Source organism: Histoplasma capsulatum, assembly GCF_000150115.1.
Source record: "Histoplasma capsulatum G186AR genomic scaffold supercont2.8, whole genome shotgun sequence".
NCBI classification, from domain to species: domain Eukaryota; kingdom Fungi; phylum Ascomycota; class Eurotiomycetes; order Onygenales; family Ajellomycetaceae; genus Histoplasma; species Histoplasma capsulatum.
This window is the reverse complement of record NW_025544808.1, coordinates 1,044,953-1,067,456: the sequence shown is the minus strand read 5'-3', so window position 1 is coordinate 1,067,456 and position 22,504 is coordinate 1,044,953. Positions and strand designations below refer to the sequence as shown.

Below are 22,504 nucleotides of genomic sequence, written 5' to 3'. Positions count from 1 at the left end.
AAATTGGACGGATGGATGGGCTGAAAATCCCTTTGTTATCCCCCTCTTTTTGCTCTTCATTCACGGGTCGGATCGTCTTGGTGGTTGTTGTTGTTGTTGCGACTATTTGGCACCTTTTCATCGTTTGATTTTAATGCATTTCTAGGTGATACTTCTTCCTCGTTGTTACTCCTATTGTATTTTACTCATGGATGTCCTGGGGAAGAGAAAAGAGCTACTATCTCTAGCAGTGAGCTTCCCCTTTTTCCTCCTTTTTCCTTTTTTAAAAAATTTATTTTCCATTTTCGGTCTTGTCTTCATCGCTATCTTTCCCCCTGGCTGTAATATATTTCACTCCGGCGCCTCACCTTCTGATTTCTTCCAGCAATCTTTGTCTTTCCAATGCAGAACACCGCCGCATGCTGTTGGTGCGTCAGGGGCTGCATGAATAGTCATACTCCTTTCTCAATTCCTCGGCTGTATCGGTTGTTCTCTTTCCTAGGAGAGAAACACAGTGATGATGTCCCATCCAGAACATATGCAGTCAAGAGCGGGTGGTGGAGGCAAAGTTTGCAAGCATACAGACATCAGTTGGACGCTATCCTTGCCCCCTCCAGCAGAAGGACCGGAGCTAGCCATAACTAGCTACTTAAGACTGTCAGGTGAGCGACAGATCGTAATGATCGACAACAATAAAATTATATTGTTGTATGAAGCGGGCCAAAGGATTTGTTTTCACCCACTGCATAAAGCGAAAAACGCTGGCTGGTTGTCTAGCTGGCTGGCTGGAATGGATAATGGATATATCCCGACACAACTTACAGGTACTACATAGTAGTCAAACAAGCGAGTAGTCCACGGGTTTATTGTAGTTTTTGGCAGGTTTCAATTGCCCAACTTAATCCCAGCACACACCAGGATACTATATAATCCAGTACCCCGTCGGCGACCCGACATCCACCGCTCCAATATACGACCGCTCGGCGCTTGTGCTGCAGCTAAGGAGCAGTGGACGAGAATGGTTGTCCATTTTCCAGCCAGTATATTTATCCATCCAGGGTACACATTTGTCCTGCCCAGCATCATCAACTCGGTTTTGATAACAAAAGGGGCCAAGTTCTTTACTTATACTATCCGCATTCCACTGGAGTACTTACCCAGTAGCACTTCCTTCACCCTGTTCAACGGTCTCCAAGCAGGACCCATCTGGGAATTAATACATACTGGCCAGTCGCATAAAAGAAATACGCCAACCATGTCTGCGCGTCTCGAGGACAAAGTTGCTGTCATCACCGGCAGCTCAAATGGGATCGGGAGGGCCATTGCGCTCAGATATGCTGCTGAGGGTGCCTATGTTGTGTGCGCAGATATTGATCCTGCGGCTAGAGGTTTGTTGATTTTGGCTTGTCCTCTCTCTTATTTACTCTCTGCACCGGCATGGGTGCGAGGATCACTTCTTATTTGTGGCTCCGATGGCTATATCAGTTTTCCCTGCTCATCTTCTACTTTTATTGAGGGAAAAGGGGGTACTCTGTCATCAGCATTATATATTTTTTAACCAACGAATGCACCCTCGACGCACGAAATCAAAGACTGAATGGAAAATTGGAATTGTACATGTAACATAATCCATCAACAAAAACGCTGTTTTAACTCCCCTCTTTACGCAGGCGATGACAACCGACCCACCCACGAAGCTATCAATGAGACCTATCCTGTCACTCCGGGCGGCAAGACCACAACCCGTGCTGTATTCGTCAAAGCGGACGCCTCTGTTTCTGATGATGTAGAAAACCTGATTGCGGGGTGTGTTGAAGCGTTTGGAAGACTGGATATGTAGGTCTTCCTTCACCAATTGAGCCCCAACCTTCTGTTTCTGTAGCATCCCCAACATTCATTACCCTCCCTTATATATATATATTTTGCTTGCTCTGGTGGCAAGGTGAAACAAAGGGAAGACGAAAAGAAAAGCCGGTGAACAGCACCTTGACAAAATGAAACAATCGAATATATACAATAAATATAGAATCGTCAACAACGCTGGGATATCCCCCGCAGGCCACCAGCGGCCTGGAGACCGTATCCACGAGACACCCGAGGAGTCCTGGGATAGAGTCATGGGGCTCAACGGGAAGGGGGTTTGGCTTGGATGCAGTAAGTTGTATCATATACAAATATGCCCATCCCATCGTCCACCCCAATGCAATCCATGGCATGTGCGTACATATGCATATGTAAGCTAACCACCCCCCCATGAAAGAATTCGCCACGAAGCAGATGCTTGCCCAGAATCCCCACTCAAGCGGTGATAGGGGCTGGATCATCAACATGGCCTCCATCTACGGGAACGTTGGTGGACCCGGATCAAGCACATACACAGCATCCAAGCACGCGGTAGTTGGTATCACAAAGTCTGTGGCTTTAGAATATGGGGGCGATAAAATGTCGGTTTTCCTCATCCACCTTCCCTCTCAAGAAACCTAATTCTGCGAGGAACTTGAAGATTAATAAAAGTAAAAAAAATAGTCATGTAAACGCCCTCGCCCCAGGATGGGTAGAGACAAGCCTGAGCGAGACGTTCGCTGACGCGAACAGCGACAACCCGCGCAAAAGGGCATTCCATGCCCACCTGGTCTCCCAGCATCCGTTCGATTCGCGGTTAGGTAGAACAGAGGATATCACTGGTGCAGCGGTGTTTTTGGCATCGAAGGACGCCTCCTGGGTGACGGGGACGACGTTGGCGGTTGACGGCGGCTATGTAGCGCATTGAGAGGGTTGAATGGAGGACGTGGAATGGGATGCGATGCGATGGATGGGTGTATATGTGGTGGTGCGACAGCTATCAGTGGAGCAGACCCCGTCATTGCATTATTGATATCAACGCCAGAAACAATATATATAACCAAATGAATGGCGATTCAATCCAAGTGGATGAATTGGCTGGTAGAATGATTTGATCGGTTTTGTGATAGCTTGGTGTGACGTGCAAGTCGAAATTCAAACCAAACGAAAGCATATGAATACAACTGCAAAAATAATCATTAAGGGAAAGTCACCGGAAATATGAAGATGGCTGTATGCATGTATCTTATATTATGCGTATTCAATTCACCTGTAATTTTTCCAATTCAAAAATATATAATAAAATATGCACAAGTAAACCGGGATCATCACATGGACATGTATAGTGTGCATACAATGCATGCGAAATATCACAGTTCAAACTGAAGAACAGAGGAGAAAAAGATCAAAACATAGGTCATCTCAGTCATGTCGGGTGCTCATGTTTGCCTGGAAGAAAATGATCGACGCATATATACATCCCATGGAAGGTGATATGAGAGTATTCAAGCGAGTTCCTGAAAAGAAAATAGTGCTTAGATGGAGAGGTCGTTCTCTTTACTTCTGTTTTGTTTTTTTTCTTTTCCTTTCTTTTTTTTTGTGGCTAAAGTAAGTTCCTGGCTGCGTGAAGTCAAAAATGGATAACAAAAATGAATAATAAGGTTGGAGTTAAAAAGCAAAAATTTAAAATGGGAGACAGGGGTGGAATTGTTGTTTCAGAATAAGAGGTCGATCCGAAGAACAACACCAGTTCATTACGAAGACGGGTTCGACAGTAAACCACTTTCTTCCTCTCCTGTCAATGCTCTGTGGTTCAAAAGTAATCGTGCAAGCCAAGGCCAACGAACCACAATAGGCAAACCAACAACACGGGGAGCCTTTCCGAGGGAGATATAAAGGGGCCAACAGTAACTCAAATCATTAACTTAACCACGACTACTCGGCCGCATTGATTCGCCGCCAGACTGGCTCATAAAGCGCATAAGCCAGTCACTTTCCGATTCACTATCGCTATCACCAAGTTCGTCTAGCATACGGTCAATCGCATCGCCTGCTTCATGTTCCCGTAGGCCGCTAGGCCCATTTCTTGGATGCGCATCGCTCGAACTGTTGCTCGTGTCATCGGCAAAACTGACCTTGCGAGCGGGACGGATCGCATTCGGGGTGTTATGGCGGATCCCCAGACCCAAACGACCCTCGATAGGGGAGGACTGTTGGGATGAGGGTCTGGGTAAGGAAGGCGAAGGAAGAGTAAGATGCATGCCGCGATACTCATTCTGTTGCGTTTGCTGGGAGCTTGGATGATACCCTGAATTTTCAGGGCTTGACATGAACAGTAAAGTTTCAATAGCATCCTTTTCCATAAGCGCATTTTGGGATGGCGTTCTTTGTTTCGGAACTGGCCTCGTGGTGGTGGTGGAAGCTGTGATGGAAGATGGAGTCGCGGATTGGCGAGATAATTGGGGTTGCGAATCCGGCGATGTGTCGAGAATGGCCACAGTCGAAGTAGTCGTCTGGGTAGATGAAACGGAATATCCCCCATCTGCAAACGACTCATTTCGAGGATGGTAGTTCTGGTTCGCCGACGCGGTTTGTAATAGGGTGTCATTGGGATTTGGTCGGCGACGCGTTGCATTGCCGTTCCCAGATACAATATCAGCGGGCGGAGCAAGGCGTGGTGGATCAGAATTTGCGAAGGCAACGGGGGGCGGAATATATGTGCTAGCACGTCTATTCGGTGAAGAGGATTTGTTACGACGCGCAGATGCGTTCGTTGGAGACATAGATGATGTCATGTGAGTGAAATTAGGATTCCGGAGCTTGGGCAATCCATTGTCTTGTAAAGTGCTACTAATACTATGTCGGCCTCGTGAGTGTGAAGCTCCTTTCGGAGATCGGAATGGGCTTTTGAACCCTAATGGCAGGGGAGACTGCGACGCGGATGAACAGCCAAATCGTGGAGGGACTGCATGTGTTTCTTCTAGCTGGCGGATTGGCCAATCTTTTTCGACTTTCGCTGCCGCGTAAGATAAACGAGCGCGGAGTTGGGCGGATAACTGGAGTATCACCGATTAGCACAAAGGATACACGGGCCGGTAGGAGTATTCTGCTGGTTGAGTAGATATTACCTCCGAAATTCTGCTACTATTTGAATCGGTGCTCATTGTCCCAGATCGGCGAGTAGCCATGACTGATTCTGGACTTCGGATAAATATTGGGGATCCGGTTGATTTCACCTCTCCACTAGCTGTCCTCTTTTGTCCTTGAGAAATGTCGATCACCGTGTTTCCCCCCGGCTGACCATCAATCGGCGAATTTACAACGGTATATTTGAGAAGGCCAGACGAGCGCAGTGATCCGATATCTACGCTCCGCGAATGCGCATGGGTATGGGAGGCTATGGGGGTTTTCGCTGGAGAGCGGGAGAATGGGATTTGGGGATAGTCGTGGTTTGAGAGTCCGGATAACGGTGTGGATGGAGTGGCATTCGTGTCAATCACATCCGCAAAGGAGGAATGAGAGAGAGTGCTAGAGGACGTGTGAAGGCGAGGAAGGATATCGTTGCTCATAGCCGATAGCGCTGAAGACGTATTGTTACTATCGATGGCATTGAAATTAGTAGAATGGCCTGGCTCTGCCATTTCCCTGTCGCCGCAGGATGGGACGATCGACGGAAAATTACAATCGCTGTTGTTAGGCAGGGGCCCGCCGTTGACGAGTCTCGATGGTGAAGCCGGAGGTTGCGCAGGTGGCTGGTCCGAGTACAAGAACAAGGCTTGGCTTCCGAACATGTCTTGGAGTAGTTCCCTGTGCTGGTGATGGCCCACCCGGCTTGCGTGAGAAGGGCCAAAAGTAATCGGTGGCCCCGGGAATATTGCGGGGGGTGCTGGTTGTTATCGCAGATATTGCAGGTGGTGGTTTCTCGTTTGTTGTCTGCAGTCTGATCGGCCGTCGCGTGGCTGGGGTTCAACAGCGAAAAATTCGCTCCACTCCCACACAGCAACGTCACGCGAAAAGCAAACAGTCCGCTGCCTAACTAGAGGGCCTTAGGCCGGCAACGATCTTTCTAACCCTTACTTGGGCTATTTTGAGCCACGATTATGCGATAAACTGGCGGTTTTGTAGCTCTCTGGCAGCCAGGTCGTGGAGGCTCCGAAAATGAGAGTTAATGGGTCGGTAAGCAGGCTGACCTCGTAGTAGCGTGTACGGCGACAACCCGAGTGAGTCCGGCCATGGTCCCAGCAATGATATCGTCGTCGACAGTGGATCGTGCTTTGCTCTCCATGAGCCTGACACTCTGCCCCGCGACGTCTCTTCAAAAGGCAAGTCTACCGATCGTCTGGTGTCGCTGCAAAAATGCAAACGACGATGGGATGCGGTCTCGACTTGCCGGATCGAGACGCGTCGCGGCGCGGTCATGTGCGCGAACAGCACGTGATATAATTGGATGGGAGGGATAAAAGGAGATAGGTATATAAGAAACAAAGGAGAAACAAAGGAGCAGGGAGAAATGATACGCTGAACTGCATGTATACAAGAGGTATATATCTAAACCAATTCCTAACAATGCTGGTATCTCAACCGTTGATTTTGTAGCAAAGATGAAGAAAACCAATGTTCCGGCCAAAAGGACTTGAATAATGCAGCTGCCGTAGAGGGCCACCATATAAAACGCCTCCAGATATTAAGTACGAGGACTACTATTTTCATGATGAGACTGAAATCAACACATACTCAAATCCATCACCTTCTTTTCTTCCCTCCTCTTCCTCCGTCTCCGCCATCGTTCTTCCGCTTCTTCCCCTCTCGCTGCCAATATTCATCGCGCTCCCTCTTTTCCCTCTCCTGTTTTTTCTCGGCATTCTCCGCCACCTTGGCACGGTAAACCTTCCTCCGCTCTTCCTGCGCCGCTTGTCTCTTCGCTATCTTCTCGTTCCGCATGGTGGTGAGTTTCTGCAACAGATCGCGGGCTTTTTTCTCTTCACCACCTAAGACCACAGCACGTTTTTGGAGATATGATTGACCTTGACGAGGTCTCATCTTCGTAATTTGAGACTTGAAGGGAAGGTCCGCAGCCAGCTGGCGAGGGACTCGGAGGGGATTGAAATGTCGAGTGGCCCGCTCAATCGGCCTGTATGCAGAGTCCTTCTCAAGTGGCGTTGGGATGTTTTGCTCACGGCGAACTTCTCCCGTCAAGCGCATGCCTTTCCAACCATCTTCATCTGTTTCATCCAAAAGGTTGGTGACGGGGTTGTAGTATCGGTGTGGTTTGACGGGATACCAAGCACGCAAGAACACGATGTCGCTCATGAGGATTTTATCTTCAAACGTAGCCCGGAAATGCCCCTCCGGACGGCTCAGAGCGCGCTTTATCTGGCCGCGGATCCCTGAAACGGTACGGATGCTGGCGCCTTCGAACTTGGCAATTTCGAGAGCAGAGGTAAACATATCCTTGATGAAGGCTGTGTTTCGGAAGATCTTGTACGGGTATCCGGTTAGTTTGAGTTTCTTGACAATCTCCGTAGTCTCGTCCACATTCAGAACGACACCGGTAGCCGCTATTCGGAAGCCCGGGTTCTTATTCGAAAATGATTGGACGCAGCAAAAGCCTGTGTTGGGAGCCACAAGAGGACCATAGAAAGTGCCAAAACAATGCATATGTTCCGGGGTATATTTTAACATGCGATTACGTGTTCGGGAATCGGAGATGCTGTAGACTGGAGTGGTCTGGAATCGACGCCAGCCAAGAGAGAAGATGAGAGGGTCGTTGGTCTTGAGGATTTTCTTATGCCACCGGTGTCTTTTAATTCTGACTTGGACAAAGCCAAATCGATCTTCTGTAGGCGCCAGGCCACCAACAATAACTGGGAAACGAGGGTTAAATCTTGTCGAGAACTCGCACGGCACGTTTTCTAGCACAATTCTGGCGTACGTCCCAGCTTTGTATCCTTCAGCTCTGGCTCTGGAGAGTGCATCTAGGGCATCAAATTCCGCTCGGTTGATATCAAGCTGCTTTTGGAGTTTGGCCTTTTGCTCGTCATACCAATCATCTTCGCCAAACTGCTCCTCATCCTGCCTCTCCCCTCCATCTTTTGCGTTCGCAAAACCTTCGCGATCCTCTTCTTCGAAACGAAGTCTTAGCTCCTCCTTTTTCTTAGCATTTCTTTCTCTCTCCGCTTCAAGATCTTCAGGCTCGACTCTCTTGCTATTCTCTTTCTCTTCCTCTTCTTCCCCACCAACAACCTCTCCGGTTTCCAGGTCCTCGAACGCACCGTCTCCCTCATCATCGGAACCATCAGTGCCAAAATCTCCATCTCTGTCGCCGTCTTCACCACCATCCTCATCACCTGATCCGTCACCCTTGGAAACTTTAGCACGGGCAAACCGACGCCGGATAGTTTGGATATTGTCATCGTCTTCCCATTTTTTCTCAAGTTGCTTGTAGTCATACACTGGAATAGTCCTGTCTTCTGTTTCCCCTGTTTCCACGCGAGTTTTCTTAAAAAAGTCGTCTTCTTCGTTGGCACCATCATTGCCTTCACCAGACTCATCAGCATCCTTCCCAGTCCATCGTTTTACAACATCCCGAGGGGCTATTGACTCGTCATAGAGCATCCTTGTGAGGTCAGCAACACGGTAGGGAATTCTTTTTCCAAAAGCCGCCTTGGCATTCGCAGCCAGATTTTCTTTCCAGCGTAAGGTTCCATCATCAACCTCGTCTGAATCGTACTCGAAATCTCCTTCGCTTTCCAGTTCCTGGCCCTCGGCCGAGGATATTGATCCAAGATCAGAATCACTGTCTGCAAAGGCGATGTCATCCTCGTCACGTTGAGCCGCACCATTTTGTCTCTCTCTAAAATTTGTCTCAAAATCCGCCGGTGGCATCACATCCATATCCTCTCCATCCTCTCCTTCTCCGTCTTCACTTCCCTCTGCGGAATCATCTGACTCAAAGCCTTCGTCTTCATCCTCCAGGACGTTTGCCCCATTTTCGTGATCGACTGTGAATCGGACCTTTCTTTTCTGCTTTCGCCCAACTTCCCCCGTTTCACCATCGCCTACATGAGCAACTGCCTCTCCATCCCTGAACAGCCTGACCCCCGATTCTGCCTGTCCTAGTAACTTTCGTTCACCTTGCAATCCAACAACAAGTTGCTCTCCCAGGCCCCTCTCTTCATCGCTGTCTGCGTCCCTGTCAAAAGTAGATGTTTTAACATCGATGTAAACCGCATCTTTATCAACGAGGACGCCGCCAACATCAGACATGGGAGCAAACAAGAGTTTTTGTTTCTCCCCCAGCCTTCTTCGGCCTGATTTTCCAGTTGCCTTTGCCATTGCTTGGTCCATGAAAGGTGTCGGACACGGGTCAGGGAGTGCCTCTATCGACGAAACGCTGAGATCCCCAACACCAGGCACATGCACCCTGGCGCCAATTGCAGGAAAATTTGTGCCTCGAAGATATCCGTATAGAGCAACTGTCCTATCACATTTGGGATTCTCTTCAATAGCCGTCGGGGGTGTGATGTCCAGGAATCGATCAGCCAAACAATAAGGATGGGAGTTTCTCCATATAAGCGGTCGGGGGTTTTTCATGACAGACAGAAATCGCGACAGATTGTGTATCTCTCGATCCGGGTACCTCCCATTGATAACGCCGGACAGGTAGAACAACTTCGCCCCCTGGTATAATTCACTCCAGAACCGATGTTTTAACCGTTTCTTCGCTTGACGTAGAGTGCTCTGTTTCTTGAAGAGGTCGAGATGGGTGAGGATCCCGAAGACGTTTCCCGGCATGCCGCTTGAAGACAGCGCATTGAGAAATTCCATAGTCTCCATTTCAAACCCATAATTGCCATCAATCATAAGTAGAACAATATCCGCGATCTTGGCGACATCGATCATGCTCGCGAGGGAGTCGGAGGGGCATTCGAGAAATGTTAAGCGTCTTCGTTTCGAGGTTACGACAGTGAGAGGCCCAGCGGGAGTGCTTAACCTCTGTTTCGTGTAACGCTTAATGAGGGATTTGATGAGGGTTGTTTTGCCAACCTAATGTAGAAAGAAGCGAAATCGGGGGTTGGGACATTAGCATCCTAATCGCAAGCGAAATCCAGTCCATTTCAAGAGCCACAGGTACATACCCCCGGAGGCCCAACCACCGTAACAACAATCGGAGGCGCCTCTTCGGGCAAGCGATCCACAAGAGGGACATGAAGTCTCTTTTCTTTGATCTATGTTGACGACGGTGCTGTTAGTTGGAAAGAAGCACCAGCATGTACCAGGAAAGAATTCGGGAAAACGAACATCATGAGACCTGGCGGCTTGCTTTTGCAGACGACCGGCATGCGCTACAGCAAATGCCTTGGGATTTGCACCTGTTCGACAAAATAAAAGGTTAGATCAAAGCTCCGCAAAAGTCGCAAGCAAACGTCAAAATATCACGGGGGGGTGAAAAAACCTTACCAGCTTGATCCCTATTTTTCTTCTTCTTCTCCTTCGATTTCCGATGTGGTCTGTTTGTCTGGTCCTCCATCTTGAAAAAGAAAAAGCAAGAGCAAGCTCCCGCCTTGCTCTTTCAAGATAAACGAAGGGCTTGAAAACCGAGCTGTTTGCGATTTCTAAAAATTCGGTTTTTGGACAAAAAAATGATTGAGTTTATCCGAGCGGGCTATATTGTGATTGGTTGAAAGAAGCGTCTTACTAAGATAGTCAATTTGTCCGCCAAGTAGCTATGTTTGTAAAGTTTTTTACTTCCTTCAAACCTTCAGGCAGTGCACCACTAGACAGGATGCAGCAAGATATGTTATTCATGTAATATGATGTATGGTTCCTGTGGCTTGTATTGCTATTCCTCACAAACTAGTTGAAGTGGAGAACAGAAATGATGAAGTTCAGGCTATTGTATAGTCAATCAAGTCCAGATTGCTGGAGCACTCAAGCACTGAAATTGAAAGAATACCTGTGCGCGATCATTTTCCTTTCGATGACCATGATGAAGACCTTTAGCTTAGGGGTACTGAGGGACTCCGGCGGACAAAACCTATGTTAATATACAGTGCACAATAGTCTACATCAAAAAGCACAATACAGACCAGATACAGCCCTTTGGAAAACCTTGAGCAGCTTGATTATCCGAACCAAAACCGGCCGATGGAGTTGTTGCAGTATCTATTTGTTCAATTTATTCTCACAAACATTCCAAGGCCCTTGGAGACAAACCGTCGTTAAGAATATAGCTTCAAACCGCCACAGCTAACTACTGTACATCCTCCCAACATCCCGCAGATCTGGCTAGGTTATTAAGTTTGGCCCAGCCCCTGCTCAGGATAGCAGGGAGTATGTAGGCCACGCATTGTGTACCTATAGGTATATGGGGTCCAACATCAGATATAGTGGTAGTGGAGCCCACGACCCGTCTTACACGCAAGGCCGCTGCTAGATGATGGGTGTGGAGGGAAATAGTTCGGGTTAATTCCTAGGCCTGCCGAGGGGACAGTCCATTCTTTATATCGCTGTATTTCGGTTTTTGTCATCCGCTTGAGCCAGATGGCGGCTAGTTCCGTGGAAAGATGTCGAGCAAATTAACAACCTAAAGAACAACGAAAAATATTTGGTTTCTTTGAAACCATCCATCCGCCATATTCTTATAGATCCCAACAGGCAATATGGAAGAAAATGCTACCTGCTGCTCCAGTTCTAGAAGTCGGGCACTTGCCATCTGGTTCTGGTCTCTATGGAAGCTTCCAGAGTAGTAGGAGGTATCGGCGACACAAAAGAATGAATAGTGTCAAACTGTACAGCTGCAGATTTTCTTTGGGGAAAAGAGCTTGGCTCCAGGAAACTGCCAGCATTCAGGGATTTTTAAACACGAACGGATCAACATGCGAGAAGCTTATATATATGGGTACCCCACCCTTAAGGACCGATCCTTTTGGTTCAGGGGGGAACTCATAAAAATCTAATTCCATCATTAGGTTGGAGCCTTTTTTTGTGGCCTTTTTAATTTTTAATTTTTTTTTTTCCCCTTTCTTTTTTGTGATAACTCATGTGCCCGCTTATGCAGGAAAGGAAGAGAAAAAAAAACATTCATGTTGAATCCATGTCGAATGGAGCAAAAACATACAACAGCCGGGATTCGCTGGTGGTCACCCACCCAACTACTAACCGGCCGGCGAGCGGCTTAAGTATGGCTGAGCGGACGGGAAGCCCTGTTTTCCACTCCCTATGGTCGTATGTGCTAGATCCTAACCCTTTCCACTTGATATAGACTCGTCAGCCATGCTCTCCCATGGTTATGCAAAGGGGCGTGTGGGGTGGCCACAGCCTGCGATGCCCTTGAGACTGTGGGGGACGTATTCATGAGATTCATCCTTACAGTGCCCACCTGAACGCATAATCAATGAGAGTTTCGAAAACAAAGCGCAAGGTGGCGATGCGGGAGCTGCCCAGTGAGTGTCGTTCATGTCTTCCCTCAAGTTTTGAGGAGGGGGAGAAGAAGCAGCAGAGATCAAAAAGCACTACTGTGTATTGAGTTCGTAGCGCAGAAGTCGCATGGTAGCAAGTTGGTTTGGCCTTTGTCATAGGGGCAAAATTGGCACCAAAAGCCCTCAGTTGTCAATGCCTGTGGTAGTCTTCTTCGAGGACATCCTAGCTCCCCCTTTGGCCAAATGTGGCCCGTATACATTCATCAACAAGCTGGTAGATCGAATGGTGCAATGCCCATGTCTTCACTGATAGGCAAAAAACATCATCCTACCAGTATTGCCACTCCCATTGCGCGAGTTCCATTGAATTGCGGAGGCCAAACCACCTAGACTGATACAGTCGATTTTGCCACCGATGGTAAAGGCAAACTTGTTTGCGCTGGCATTCAGAGCCTCGCGGAGCGCGCCAGGGGCTTCAATGTTGCATACTTGCTTCAGAGGCAGGATGAGGTGAAACAGTCGCGAATCCCTTAGATGGGATGTTTCTAGACATGTCTGCTGATATTCGCTATCGAATTGAAGAGAAGAGGGGAAAGCAATAGAGACTGCCATAGCCGGCCACAGCTGGAGATTTGGCCCGCCTTTCCAATTATATGGCCTGGCCATGTGATGTTTCAACTCAGTTGTGCTAGTAGTTAGTTACTAGTATTAGTATTGCTGGACAACGTGGAGTAAATGGTAGTGTAGTCGTGCGTCTGTCTCAACTCCGTAAAATGCATCGCAGGAGAGGGGAGGAATATGGGAATTTCCATCCTAACTACTCATATAAGTGCCAGGATACTAGTACTATATATGAGAAGTGGGGCAAGTTACCACATAATTTATCAAGAGTGAGAATAGAAGTGAATTTGAAACCTCTGAGAATGTTCAGAGAAAGGTATATCTGTAGTTATGAATTACCAACATCCGTTAAATTTGAACGTACTTGGACTCATTCAGCAGAAATCTATATGACAGCTTCCCACAATCTCCCAGTGCTGCCATCTACAACAGTAATAAAATTTTTGGATAGCACTTTGAATGTATCAGGTCTATATCAATATCTAAAGGTTATGTCCTCTTATTAAAAAGCACACTATACACATCAGAAATACGGGGTAAATAAATCGCAACCACCTTAAGGACCTTGCTATTCAATATATTTCCTCTCTTTCCGTTTGCCTCCGGGTCAGCTCGCCCAATATCCTCGGACTGATGCCAAGTTATTGCTGCGATGGTAGAGACTTGAACGGATAGATGCAGTGTAGGCTTGTCTTGCACAACTCAGGGGGAATCCCCAAGCCATCCCCCCAAAAATGCCGCACTAATGCAATATCAATCTGTTCTAGTATGCCATTGAAGAGAAAAAAAATAATGCCGTACTGTCAGGCGACCGTGGAGACCAAGCAGATTCAAGTGGGGAGGTGTACTTCACGGGAGTAATTACCTGGTAGTAGTTTATACATTGTCGGCCTCTATCTATATCTGGGCTCTGGGTTATGGATATAACCGATATTTGTTTGTCTGTCCGGACTGAGTTAATTAAACTTCACGTAGACATGCGGTCATTCAGCCAACTCCCGCCCAATATCAACCGCCCTTGTTCTTAAGCTTCGACCCCACACCTTATCTGACCTGCCCCATCTATATCGAACCTCCAACTCCCGGAGCCTGTCTGTCGGTCTATTTAAGTCGCCTATCCCTCACCCTTCCTTTACCCTTGCTTTCTTTTTACTTTATTTTTTTTCTTCTTTTCTCTTTTCCCCATCCCTCCTTCAACGCAAAGTCGTATCCCAAAGCCACCTCTACCACAAGCTGCCACCAACCGTTAATACTGATTGATAACCCACCAAGACTACTCCACTCGCAACGACCATGCTCTTCAACGTCGGTCATCCCTAAACTCCCTTCTCACCAACACCTCAATGGAAACTCATAGAAAATGCTGACCCTTGCCCCCTTGCGTGCGACAGGTTACTCTCAAGAAGGATGCTCCGCCAGAGGAGCTGGAAAAGTATGCCATCACCTGTCATCCACCTGCCTATCCCACCATCCCCCGTCGCATAGACTCTTACCCCTCGCAACCCCTTCTCTATCTTTAGCGCATGCCTTAAAAATTATTACCTCCCAAGAAGCTGCTCACAACAAAACACCAGGGCCAAGGAAGAAGCCAGAAAATCCGGCGGGACCATTAAGCACGAGTACACCTTGATCAAAGGATTCACGTATGTCCCTTTTTTCATTATCTTCCCATAGATTCATATCTGCCATTCTCCACACATACATAATACATACCTACCTACTCCTGCCTACCTACCTACCTACCTACCTCCCTACGTCTATATACATACGTCCATACAGACACGTATACATGATCCAAGTCCCAAACTGGAACAAGCCAGCTGACCAACAAAAATAAACGACTCTCCTCACACATTTTCAGCGTTGAATACCCAGATGATCACATCCAGGTCCTCGAGACCACAGAGCACCTCCATGTCGAACAAGATGGCGATGTCCGCACGCAATAGGCAGCGCCTTCCCCCCACTTTCTCTTCTGTCTGCCTGCTTGCCCAAAGTGGCAACCTCGGAATTGAACGTGGAGACAATGACCGGGTGTCACTCTTCGTAGTTTACTTAGCTGCGTGGGAGAACAGGAAAAAAAGAAAAGACAAAACGCAAAATCTTTATATGATCTCCTCGGCATCATCTTGTGGGTTGGGTATTGAGGGGGTGGACTCGGTATGAAAGGGAGGGCGATTTTTGGATACGAGTTTTGGATTAAATGACCAAGGAGCCAGGAAAGGAAGAAAAAAAAGAATGAAAGAAAAAAACCAGGAAGGAAGATGGAAGTGAGAGAGAGAGAGAGAGAGTTGCATTTAGGGGATGTGGAAGATTGGTTTATAGTTTGTGGGTATGAGAGATTATATGAATTGCAATGGAAGACAGAAAAGAAGAAAAGAAGAAGGAAAAAAAATTACTACCGTCTTGCCCGCTATTTTTTCTGAATATAAGTTATGGTTATTTTGTTATTACTTTTTCATGAGAAGCGGGTTTCCTCTTCGCCTTCACCTTCTTGCATTGTTTTATGGTTAACTACTGATAAAATTATCCTTTGCGACGATTTGATCTCATTGACTACTACTTATCATCTATTATCTTGTCAGCCGTGTCTCGTCTTTATTTTTATTTATTTATTTTTGCACCTGACTACATAGGGCTTCTGTCGTTATCATCCAACGGCTGTTGTTGTCAAAAAGTAATTTTTTGTGAGTTTATCTGATGAGATATCGTATTCGTACCCCACTTAACTACCCCTCTTGCGTATCTTTACCAATCTCATGAAAAAAGATAGAAAAATATGGAAACAAATAATAAATAAATAAGTAAATAAATAAATGACCTTATATCCGGCCATCTATCTCCCTTTAGCTATTAATTCGTTATACCTTGTTTCACCATCGTGTGCATGGAGGGGGAAACTTCCATCGCCTTCTTGCAAACCAACCACTCTCGACGCTAGTTTAAGCCCGCTTGCTTCTTATCTCGCTCCTCGTGGAATGGCGTCATAGGTGCTAACTCGCTGTCGTACCCCGCAGAGACACCGATGAGACGGCGGAATATCAACCTTCGGAAATCGGATTGGTTTATTTCCCCCCTTTTTTTTCTCCTCGGGGAGAACAAAAGAAAGACTAGAATATATATATATATATATATATATATTCAGAAAATTAATATTAGTTACTACTAACGCTATTCAGCAAGGATCCCTCATTGATCAGTGATGCCTAGTTCATGCCACCACCGTCACCATCTTCATCGCCATCACCACCATCATCTTCATCCTCGCTCCGCTGCCCACCACCACCCTCTGCTTTCCGGCGGCGGTGTTCATGTTTATCTAGCGGCGTTCAGCCCCTAGTAACACTTCTTGGCCGAGAATCATCTGCAGATAATGAGACGAGGGGAAGGATGTTAGGTATGCAGGTATGCAGGTATGCAGGGCGTCCACCAGTAGCTGCGTGCCTGCGTGCGTCCGTTCTCGTCCTTACCAAACTATAACGGGACTGATGTGCTGAACCCCGTGCACGTTGCATGCATGTACATGTACTGTACTGCACGGAATCTGAAAAGAGAGACCGATACGTCATTAGGTGGTGGGTGGATAAGCTGACTGGTTCTGATTGATTGATTGATTGATTGGATGGCTCGGTGATATATTCCTTTTATTTCCGATAGTGTCTCCTTGGGCAGGAAAAAAAATATAAATAAATAAATAAAAAAATAAAGATAAAGAGCCCATGCAGGGAAACTGTATACTACTGTATACTAGTAGCTAGTATATAGCGATCGAAGCAAATGGATGAGGGGTGTTTCGTCCACTAATCTTTTTTTTTCTATTGCCCATTTTCATCTCGCCAAACCCCACCGTCATCTCGATTTGGTTACTTGCAATCCTTTATCTATGCCGTATGCAGTCTGCGTCTTAACCCTTTGGAACTCCCCTTTATGGCCTAACACTCTCAATTCCATGTTAAGCGGATTGATACTCCGGTACTCTCTCTCTCTCTCTCCTTCGTGTGCGAAGTGCATGATTGCGTAATGTCATCGGATAGTCGCAGGATGAGCTCTCTGGGTGCAAGACAGCAAAAAGCCAAGTAACCATCGAGAGGCGGGCATCTTGGGGTTGAATCTGTGTTGGCTGCAGCATACCATGTGACTGGCGCATATTGTTCATGAAACGATAAAAAGAAAACGATGCGGGTATATACATTTACTGATTTATCTTTAAGCACAGGCTGGGCATGGGGTGTGGTTGGTTTACGAAGACCTCATTTGGGGTATTTGTTTTATTTATTTATTTATTTATTATTATTATTATTATTATTATTATTACTATTATTATTATTATTATTATTATTATTATTATTATTATTATTATTATTATTATTATTATTATTTTAATTTCGATGAACACAAACAGCCTCGGATCTGATTATCAGGTACATGTACATATACAGTTCATACATCACATACATATATGCATCATTGCATCATAAAGAAGGCCAAAGAAAGAAAGAAAGGACCACTCACAATCCAGCCGCGTATGAAAGATCACTTCCCTCCTTCAACTAAACCGCGTTGAAGCTGACATGGGGGTGATCTTTTTCAGTATCCGCCAGGCCAAAGCACAATCCCGTTAGCGAACAAAGAACCAAAAGGATGGGGTTGATGTGTGGTGGTGGTGGTGGTGGTGGTTGGGAATCGGGAAGCCAAAGAATAAGATACACATCAGTGATTAGCTGTGACCGAGTCTCTGTCTTCTATATCTCTCCAGTTTCCCAATGCTGTAGGGGCCTCACCATTGCTGGGGCTCTGGACCTGTTAACCCCAGATGATATACATGACATTGAATCTCTCGTGATTATCCATAACCCATTCGGCAACAACTTAGCCCGGGCCTTGGAAGGTATGACTGTTTTGTTTTTATTTCCATGCCAGTAAGATTTCCCTGTCTCTTTCCATTCTTCAATGCGATCCCTCCCTCTTGTTCTCCTCCGTTTCTCCGCCGGCCTCACCGTCGTACAAAGCTCCTGCGAGGTATACTGCCAGTCGGGAACATGCATTTTGGATGATGAATGTGCATCAGCGGGAAAAACCTTGACGCCCAATTTCTGCCCCAATGACCCCTTACGGAGAACACCGAACCCAGAGATACCCGCGAGCAACATCCAGCGGCATGTTCTCGAGGCTGGCGAGACTAGCCTTGCGGCGAAAGAGGGCGCAGTCCATGTTGTTGGGTGCTATGCTGATAAAAATCGGGGAGAATGGCAAGGGATTTGCGTTAGATCTCACAGTCGGGCGTATATAGTATTTATATACAGTGTGCAGTACACGGAAATGTTCATGTGCCTGACATTTCAACCCCTCATCATCACCACTTTGACTCCGCTTTCGTCTCGATCATGTTTGCAATCAATCTCCCAATTCCATATCATGATTAACCCCATTGAAAGCGTGTAATTTCTGTATTTTTCTAATGAGAGAGCGGCCAGTTGGATAAGATAAATACCTTTTTGCAGGTACTAGGGGGTGATGGGAGGGGGGAGAGGGGTGGGTGGCCTTAAAGAAGACGTTCCCGAAGGCAAAGGCATCGGTTTTCCAGAACAATTAAACAATTTCCCCTGCCTCGAGAAACGAAACAGCGTAATGTATTGTAGGAGATTGTAGGGACCTCCTCTCCCTCATCTCCCGGTGTGCCAGAGGAAGCCAAAGGGCCAGCAACGTGTTCTGCCAACTCGTGTTCTCATTCTCCTTGAGACATGAAGTCTATAATTATAATGTGGAATACAAGGGTGGATCTATATTTGTTAGCTTTCTTGGACGATCCCGTCCATGGTCGAGTTCGCAAGCTCCTCCGATCTCAAGTTGACTTTCTTGGGCGCAGTTATCCTGCCAAACATGAAAAGGGAAAAAAGAAAGAACGAAATAAAAAAGAAGAAATAAATAAAGAGAGAGGGAAAAAAGAAAATAGTGAAAAAAAGAGATGTGTTGATGCCTCAGCCGCGACTCGAACGCGGGCCTCTTGCTGATTTCAATTAACCTTGAATTCAATGGAAGGCAAGAATCCTAACCCCTGGACCACTAAGGCGTTTCTTGTTGAATACACCAAGAGAAAAATCATATTATATGCTCCTCAGAGTGAATATATTTTTTTATTGCCATGGCTTGACAAAACGACAATGAAATCCCATGCAAAAATAGTATCACACTTCCCCAGAGAAAAAATCGATTGTATTTTATTAAGATTAAGAGTTTGTTTAGTTTTTCTCGGGGAATACTGCCTGGGCGGATGAAGTAGGTACTTCGTAACTATAGAATTTCCCCTAGGCGTTTGAGATCTGGAATTGATCGCCGCCATGAAATATGAAAGATGAAAAACCCAGTGACCATCCAGGCCATGCCGTTTATTGTGTGGGAGCCTAGGCTTCCCATATAACCCCTGGTAGACAGCAACCAAATACAACCACTCAGACCTCCAACATATAGAATCTTAATAAGATATTGAAGTACTTTTTCGACTCCAATATGAACTATCGCACGAGAACCGTTGATTGATCCTCAAATGAATTGGTGGAGGGATATGCTACAGGTGGCCAAGATTCACCGGATAACATTTCTAACGACTCATCTAAGATCCTATAGTACACGGAACCACCAAAGGAAAACATTTCAATATCAATCAGGAGCACGATCCCAGAACCAACCATTGTTGCCCTCGACTTCGTCTCCAGCGATTACTCAGCTCAATCACTCTGGTCTCAAACGCCCACCACCACCGCTCAAACACTATCTGCCCGACTTCCCACACATCAAGCTCAAAGGGGTCTCGGCCACTCACCCGCATCCCCTCAGAAGGGTCCTCAATATCATACACTAGATTCATCATAGCCAAGGGATGAGATGCGGAAGCTGGTCGTAGGTGAGCTGGCATACTGAAAACCTGGATGAGCTTGTCGCGGGTGGTGGGCCAGGGAAAGAGGTCGAAAATTGGATGATGTGGGATTAAGCGCTGGGTCGCGGTTGGCTGGAGATGGGCAGGTAGCTCTTCTAATGATGCCCTGGCAGAAGGAGAAGAAGAGGGAGGAGCAGGAGGAAATGACGAGGAGGGAATGGAAGAGGGGGAAGCGGAGCTCGGGGACGGAGATTTGAGTCCCGCTGGGCCTGTGTAGAATGGACTGACAGCGTCCACCTCCAAAATTACATCCTTGAGTCGCAGTCGCTCAGCTACAGCGAGCATGCCGCGGAGAAGGGATAAGGTTGGTATTTCGATGGTGTGGTCGTCTGGGAAGGTGAATGTTGTAGTCTGGTAGGATTGGAGAGTTGCGGAGAGATCGCTTGGCGCGAAGTCTTGTATACTAAATGGGGTTTGGAGGAATTGATAAGGGAATGCCGCAGGTTCAGGAGTGGACGGAGCAAGTGACAAGAGAGTTTCGAAGCATGAATGCGACGACATGGCTACTACTGACGAGGATGAGGATAAGGAAGGCGATGATGAGTTGTTCATCATTAAGTCTGGAGCAAAACCCGGAAGTTCAGATTGCCCGAAAAAGCTGGATCCAGAACTGGAAGAATCTATGGCTTCCAGCGAGTCCAGGAGTGCCTCCTGAACTCGATATATGGTTCCCGGTGACGCGGGAGGTTCGTCCGTCGTATGGGCCTCTGTTGCTTCTGATAGTGGCAGGATGTCGTATCCTGACGGGTTTTCAGGAATGCTTTCAGTTGAAAGAGGATCAACAGCCGTTGGTGTGCGTCCTTGGCCATTCTCGTGTAACTTAGCTTCCAGTGTAGCTAGATATTCCCTCTTTCGTTTTCCTATACGCTGAATTAGACCATGTCCTGTGGCATAGTGGCGAAAATATGATATTTTGCTTACTGTAACGACGCTGTGCGAGAACATTCAAAACCCGTTTCCTCTCTGCAGCGTCATCTGAAATGTCCGGAACTGCGGGGTCACTGGGCTTGCGACGTTGTCTTTTGGGAGCCATCGTCCATTCTATAACGCGCTTCCAAAAGCTCCTTGTCCGTCTCAGTCAAACGCCGAACGGAAGCGAGGTGGTTTAATACACACAGCCTTTCAAATAACGGAAGTTATCGCATGTAGGTAGTATGTTTATTTAAATGAGTATTTCCTTTGCGAGAATCAAACTTTAAGATTTGGGGTCTGGCGCTTGATTATTTATATAGCTCGCCTCAAGGCAAGAAGAATACGAGGTCCCATCACCGCCAGTGCTGAACATAACGTTATGTTCTTGGCAGCGTTTTCGCGAGCATTGTCCAAAGGATGTCATTATCATTGTTAAATAATATTATTGCAGGAACCATTTTTTTTTAAAAATAAGATCCTGTAACAAAGCTCTGTGAGCATGAGAAGTTACCGTCCGCGGTGACTTCTTTAAATTTTCCATCATCTGCCGCTGGTACATAGCCAGATATCAATTCGATAATACGAAATTTCCATCGCAAGTGAAGCGGGACAAATCACATCGCGCCCACTCAATTTGGTGATTCGGGGAACACCATTTGAGGTCACTCAGTTCTGACAGACTTGAGATTTGTTGCTTTCAATGTTTCCTTCGCTCCGATGAGAATAATAGCAGCCGGCTGCTATTTCGCCATCACATATCCCATAAACCTCACTGCTACGATAGGCCCAGACTAATGATGAGGAATGGATAAACGAGGATCTGGCCTTGTTCGTGGCTGCAAGTACGAGGCAACAGTTGTTTCAGCACGCCGTACGACAAAATGCTGTCCTTTTTCAAGTGAAGACCTCATCGCCCTTGCCGCGTCGATCAAATTGGGTGTTAGAGCAGAATATCAGGAGAATACACACCGGTGACAGGCGTCGGAAAGCAAAATTAGATATGAGTGATGTTTTTGACGTTACCGAAATATATGAAGGATATGAAAAGGCGAATTACTTGACAAGGAGCACATCCGCACCCTTGATCTCAATTATTTTGATATTATTCCGACAAGAGAAACGATGGAACAAGTGGCTGTCACTTTCTGGACAGAATATACTCTTCCCGTGCTGCTAAATGGTTCGTTTTCTCTCGCTGTTCACAAACTCCTGGAGCAAAATCACTCGGGATATATCTAAGATGGCTTTTTAAGTCCAAGGCGGGCCAACGACTGGTCATCTGACTCCCGCAGAGCATGTTTATGGTCTCATCGTGTGCCCAAGCCCAATCTCCAATTGAAAACATTTACTAGTGCTTCAGCGAGACCCGCGAGGATAGCTTAGCGAATTTGATCAGGCTCCTTCGGATCCTCAATTCTATGCAAATTCTATCGAGTCTGGTTCTAGTATCAAAAATAATCTGTCTCCAGGCCCATTGGTGCATACTCTCCCGATGCCACAGATTCATAAAGACGATAGAAAGAATGCAAAAGGGGTATCTCGTGAACGCCAAACTAGAATGTTGCGAAGTGTAATTATATGGTTTTTTGAGCCATCATCAAGGAGGCATTTCCCAACATCTGCTTGGCGGGAACAGCTTCGGTGACTGGATATAACCATGTTCGAAAATGGTTGCAAAGCCATAAAAGGCGGATCCACGGCCGGGAATTGCCATGCCTTAATCTGACAATGCTTGCTTGTAGTTTAAGCGTGATCTATAATGGATGATAGTACGTTAGTCAAGTCACAGGAGGGA

At 46.6% G+C, this 22,504-nt stretch overlaps 8 protein-coding genes and 1 non-coding gene across 9 annotated transcripts; 3 read left to right on the top strand and 6 right to left on the bottom strand.

Annotated features, from left to right (window-relative positions):
- Positions 1-1,234: 1,234 nt before the first annotated feature.
- On the top strand, positions 1,235-2,749 carry HCBG_06162 (beta-ketoacyl-acyl carrier protein reductase; the record flags this gene model as incomplete). The annotated part of the gene is made up of 5 exons (XM_045433211.1): positions 1,235-1,367; positions 1,650-1,815; positions 2,006-2,133; positions 2,240-2,423; positions 2,506-2,749. 5 exons carry the CDS (start codon positions 1,235-1,237, stop codon positions 2,747-2,749), a joined length of 855 nt encoding a protein of 284 aa, XP_045286379.1.
- Positions 2,750-3,746: 997 nt separating this feature from the next.
- HCBG_06161 (uncharacterized protein) lies at positions 3,747-5,612 on the bottom strand (the record flags this gene model as incomplete). Its single annotated transcript, XM_045433210.1, has 2 exons — positions 3,747-4,877; positions 4,950-5,612. 2 exons carry the CDS (start codon positions 5,610-5,612, stop codon positions 3,747-3,749), a joined length of 1,794 nt encoding a protein of 597 aa, XP_045286378.1.
- A 952-nt stretch (positions 5,613-6,564) lies between these two features.
- Positions 6,565-10,351, bottom strand: HCBG_06160 (GTP binding protein Bms1; the record flags this gene model as incomplete). The annotated part of the gene is made up of 4 exons (XM_045433209.1): positions 6,565-9,867; positions 9,960-10,049; positions 10,123-10,193; positions 10,282-10,351. 4 exons carry the CDS (start codon positions 10,349-10,351, stop codon positions 6,565-6,567), a joined length of 3,534 nt encoding a protein of 1,177 aa, XP_045286377.1.
- Positions 10,352-12,545: 2,194 nt separating this feature from the next.
- On the bottom strand, positions 12,546-13,286 carry HCBG_06159 (uncharacterized protein; the record flags this gene model as incomplete). The annotated part of the gene is made up of 2 exons (XM_045433208.1): positions 12,546-12,930; positions 13,228-13,286. 2 exons carry the CDS (start codon positions 13,284-13,286, stop codon positions 12,546-12,548), a joined length of 444 nt encoding a protein of 147 aa, XP_045286376.1.
- A 686-nt stretch (positions 13,287-13,972) lies between these two features.
- HCBG_06158 (uncharacterized protein) lies at positions 13,973-15,230 on the top strand (the record flags this gene model as incomplete). Its single annotated transcript, XM_045433207.1, has 4 exons — positions 13,973-14,168; positions 14,255-14,295; positions 14,438-14,506; positions 14,725-15,230. The coding sequence occupies 4 exons, from the start codon at positions 14,157-14,159 to the stop codon at positions 14,810-14,812; spliced, it is 210 nt and encodes a 69-aa protein (XP_045286375.1).
- An 839-nt stretch (positions 15,231-16,069) lies between these two features.
- HCBG_06157 (uncharacterized protein) lies at positions 16,070-16,432 on the bottom strand (the record flags this gene model as incomplete). The annotated part of the gene is made up of 2 exons (XM_045433206.1): positions 16,070-16,182; positions 16,393-16,432. The coding sequence occupies 2 exons, from the start codon at positions 16,430-16,432 to the stop codon at positions 16,070-16,072; spliced, it is 153 nt and encodes a 50-aa protein (XP_045286374.1).
- A 1,002-nt stretch (positions 16,433-17,434) lies between these two features.
- HCBG_06156 (uncharacterized protein) lies at positions 17,435-18,601 on the top strand (the record flags this gene model as incomplete). The annotated part of the gene is made up of 4 exons (XM_045433205.1): positions 17,435-17,480; positions 17,620-17,751; positions 17,932-18,125; positions 18,503-18,601. The coding sequence occupies 4 exons, from the start codon at positions 17,435-17,437 to the stop codon at positions 18,599-18,601; spliced, it is 471 nt and encodes a 156-aa protein (XP_045286373.1).
- Positions 18,602-18,837: 236 nt separating this feature from the next.
- On the bottom strand, positions 18,838-18,933 carry HCBG_11050. Its single transcript has one exon. It is a non-coding gene; the product is annotated as a tRNA-Gly (tRNA).
- Positions 18,934-19,284: 351 nt separating this feature from the next.
- Positions 19,285-20,830, bottom strand: HCBG_06155 (uncharacterized protein; the record flags this gene model as incomplete). The annotated part of the gene is made up of 2 exons (XM_045433204.1): positions 19,285-20,657; positions 20,719-20,830. The coding sequence occupies 2 exons, from the start codon at positions 20,828-20,830 to the stop codon at positions 19,525-19,527; spliced, it is 1,245 nt and encodes a 414-aa protein (XP_045286372.1).
- Positions 20,831-22,504: the final 1,674 nt, after the last annotated feature.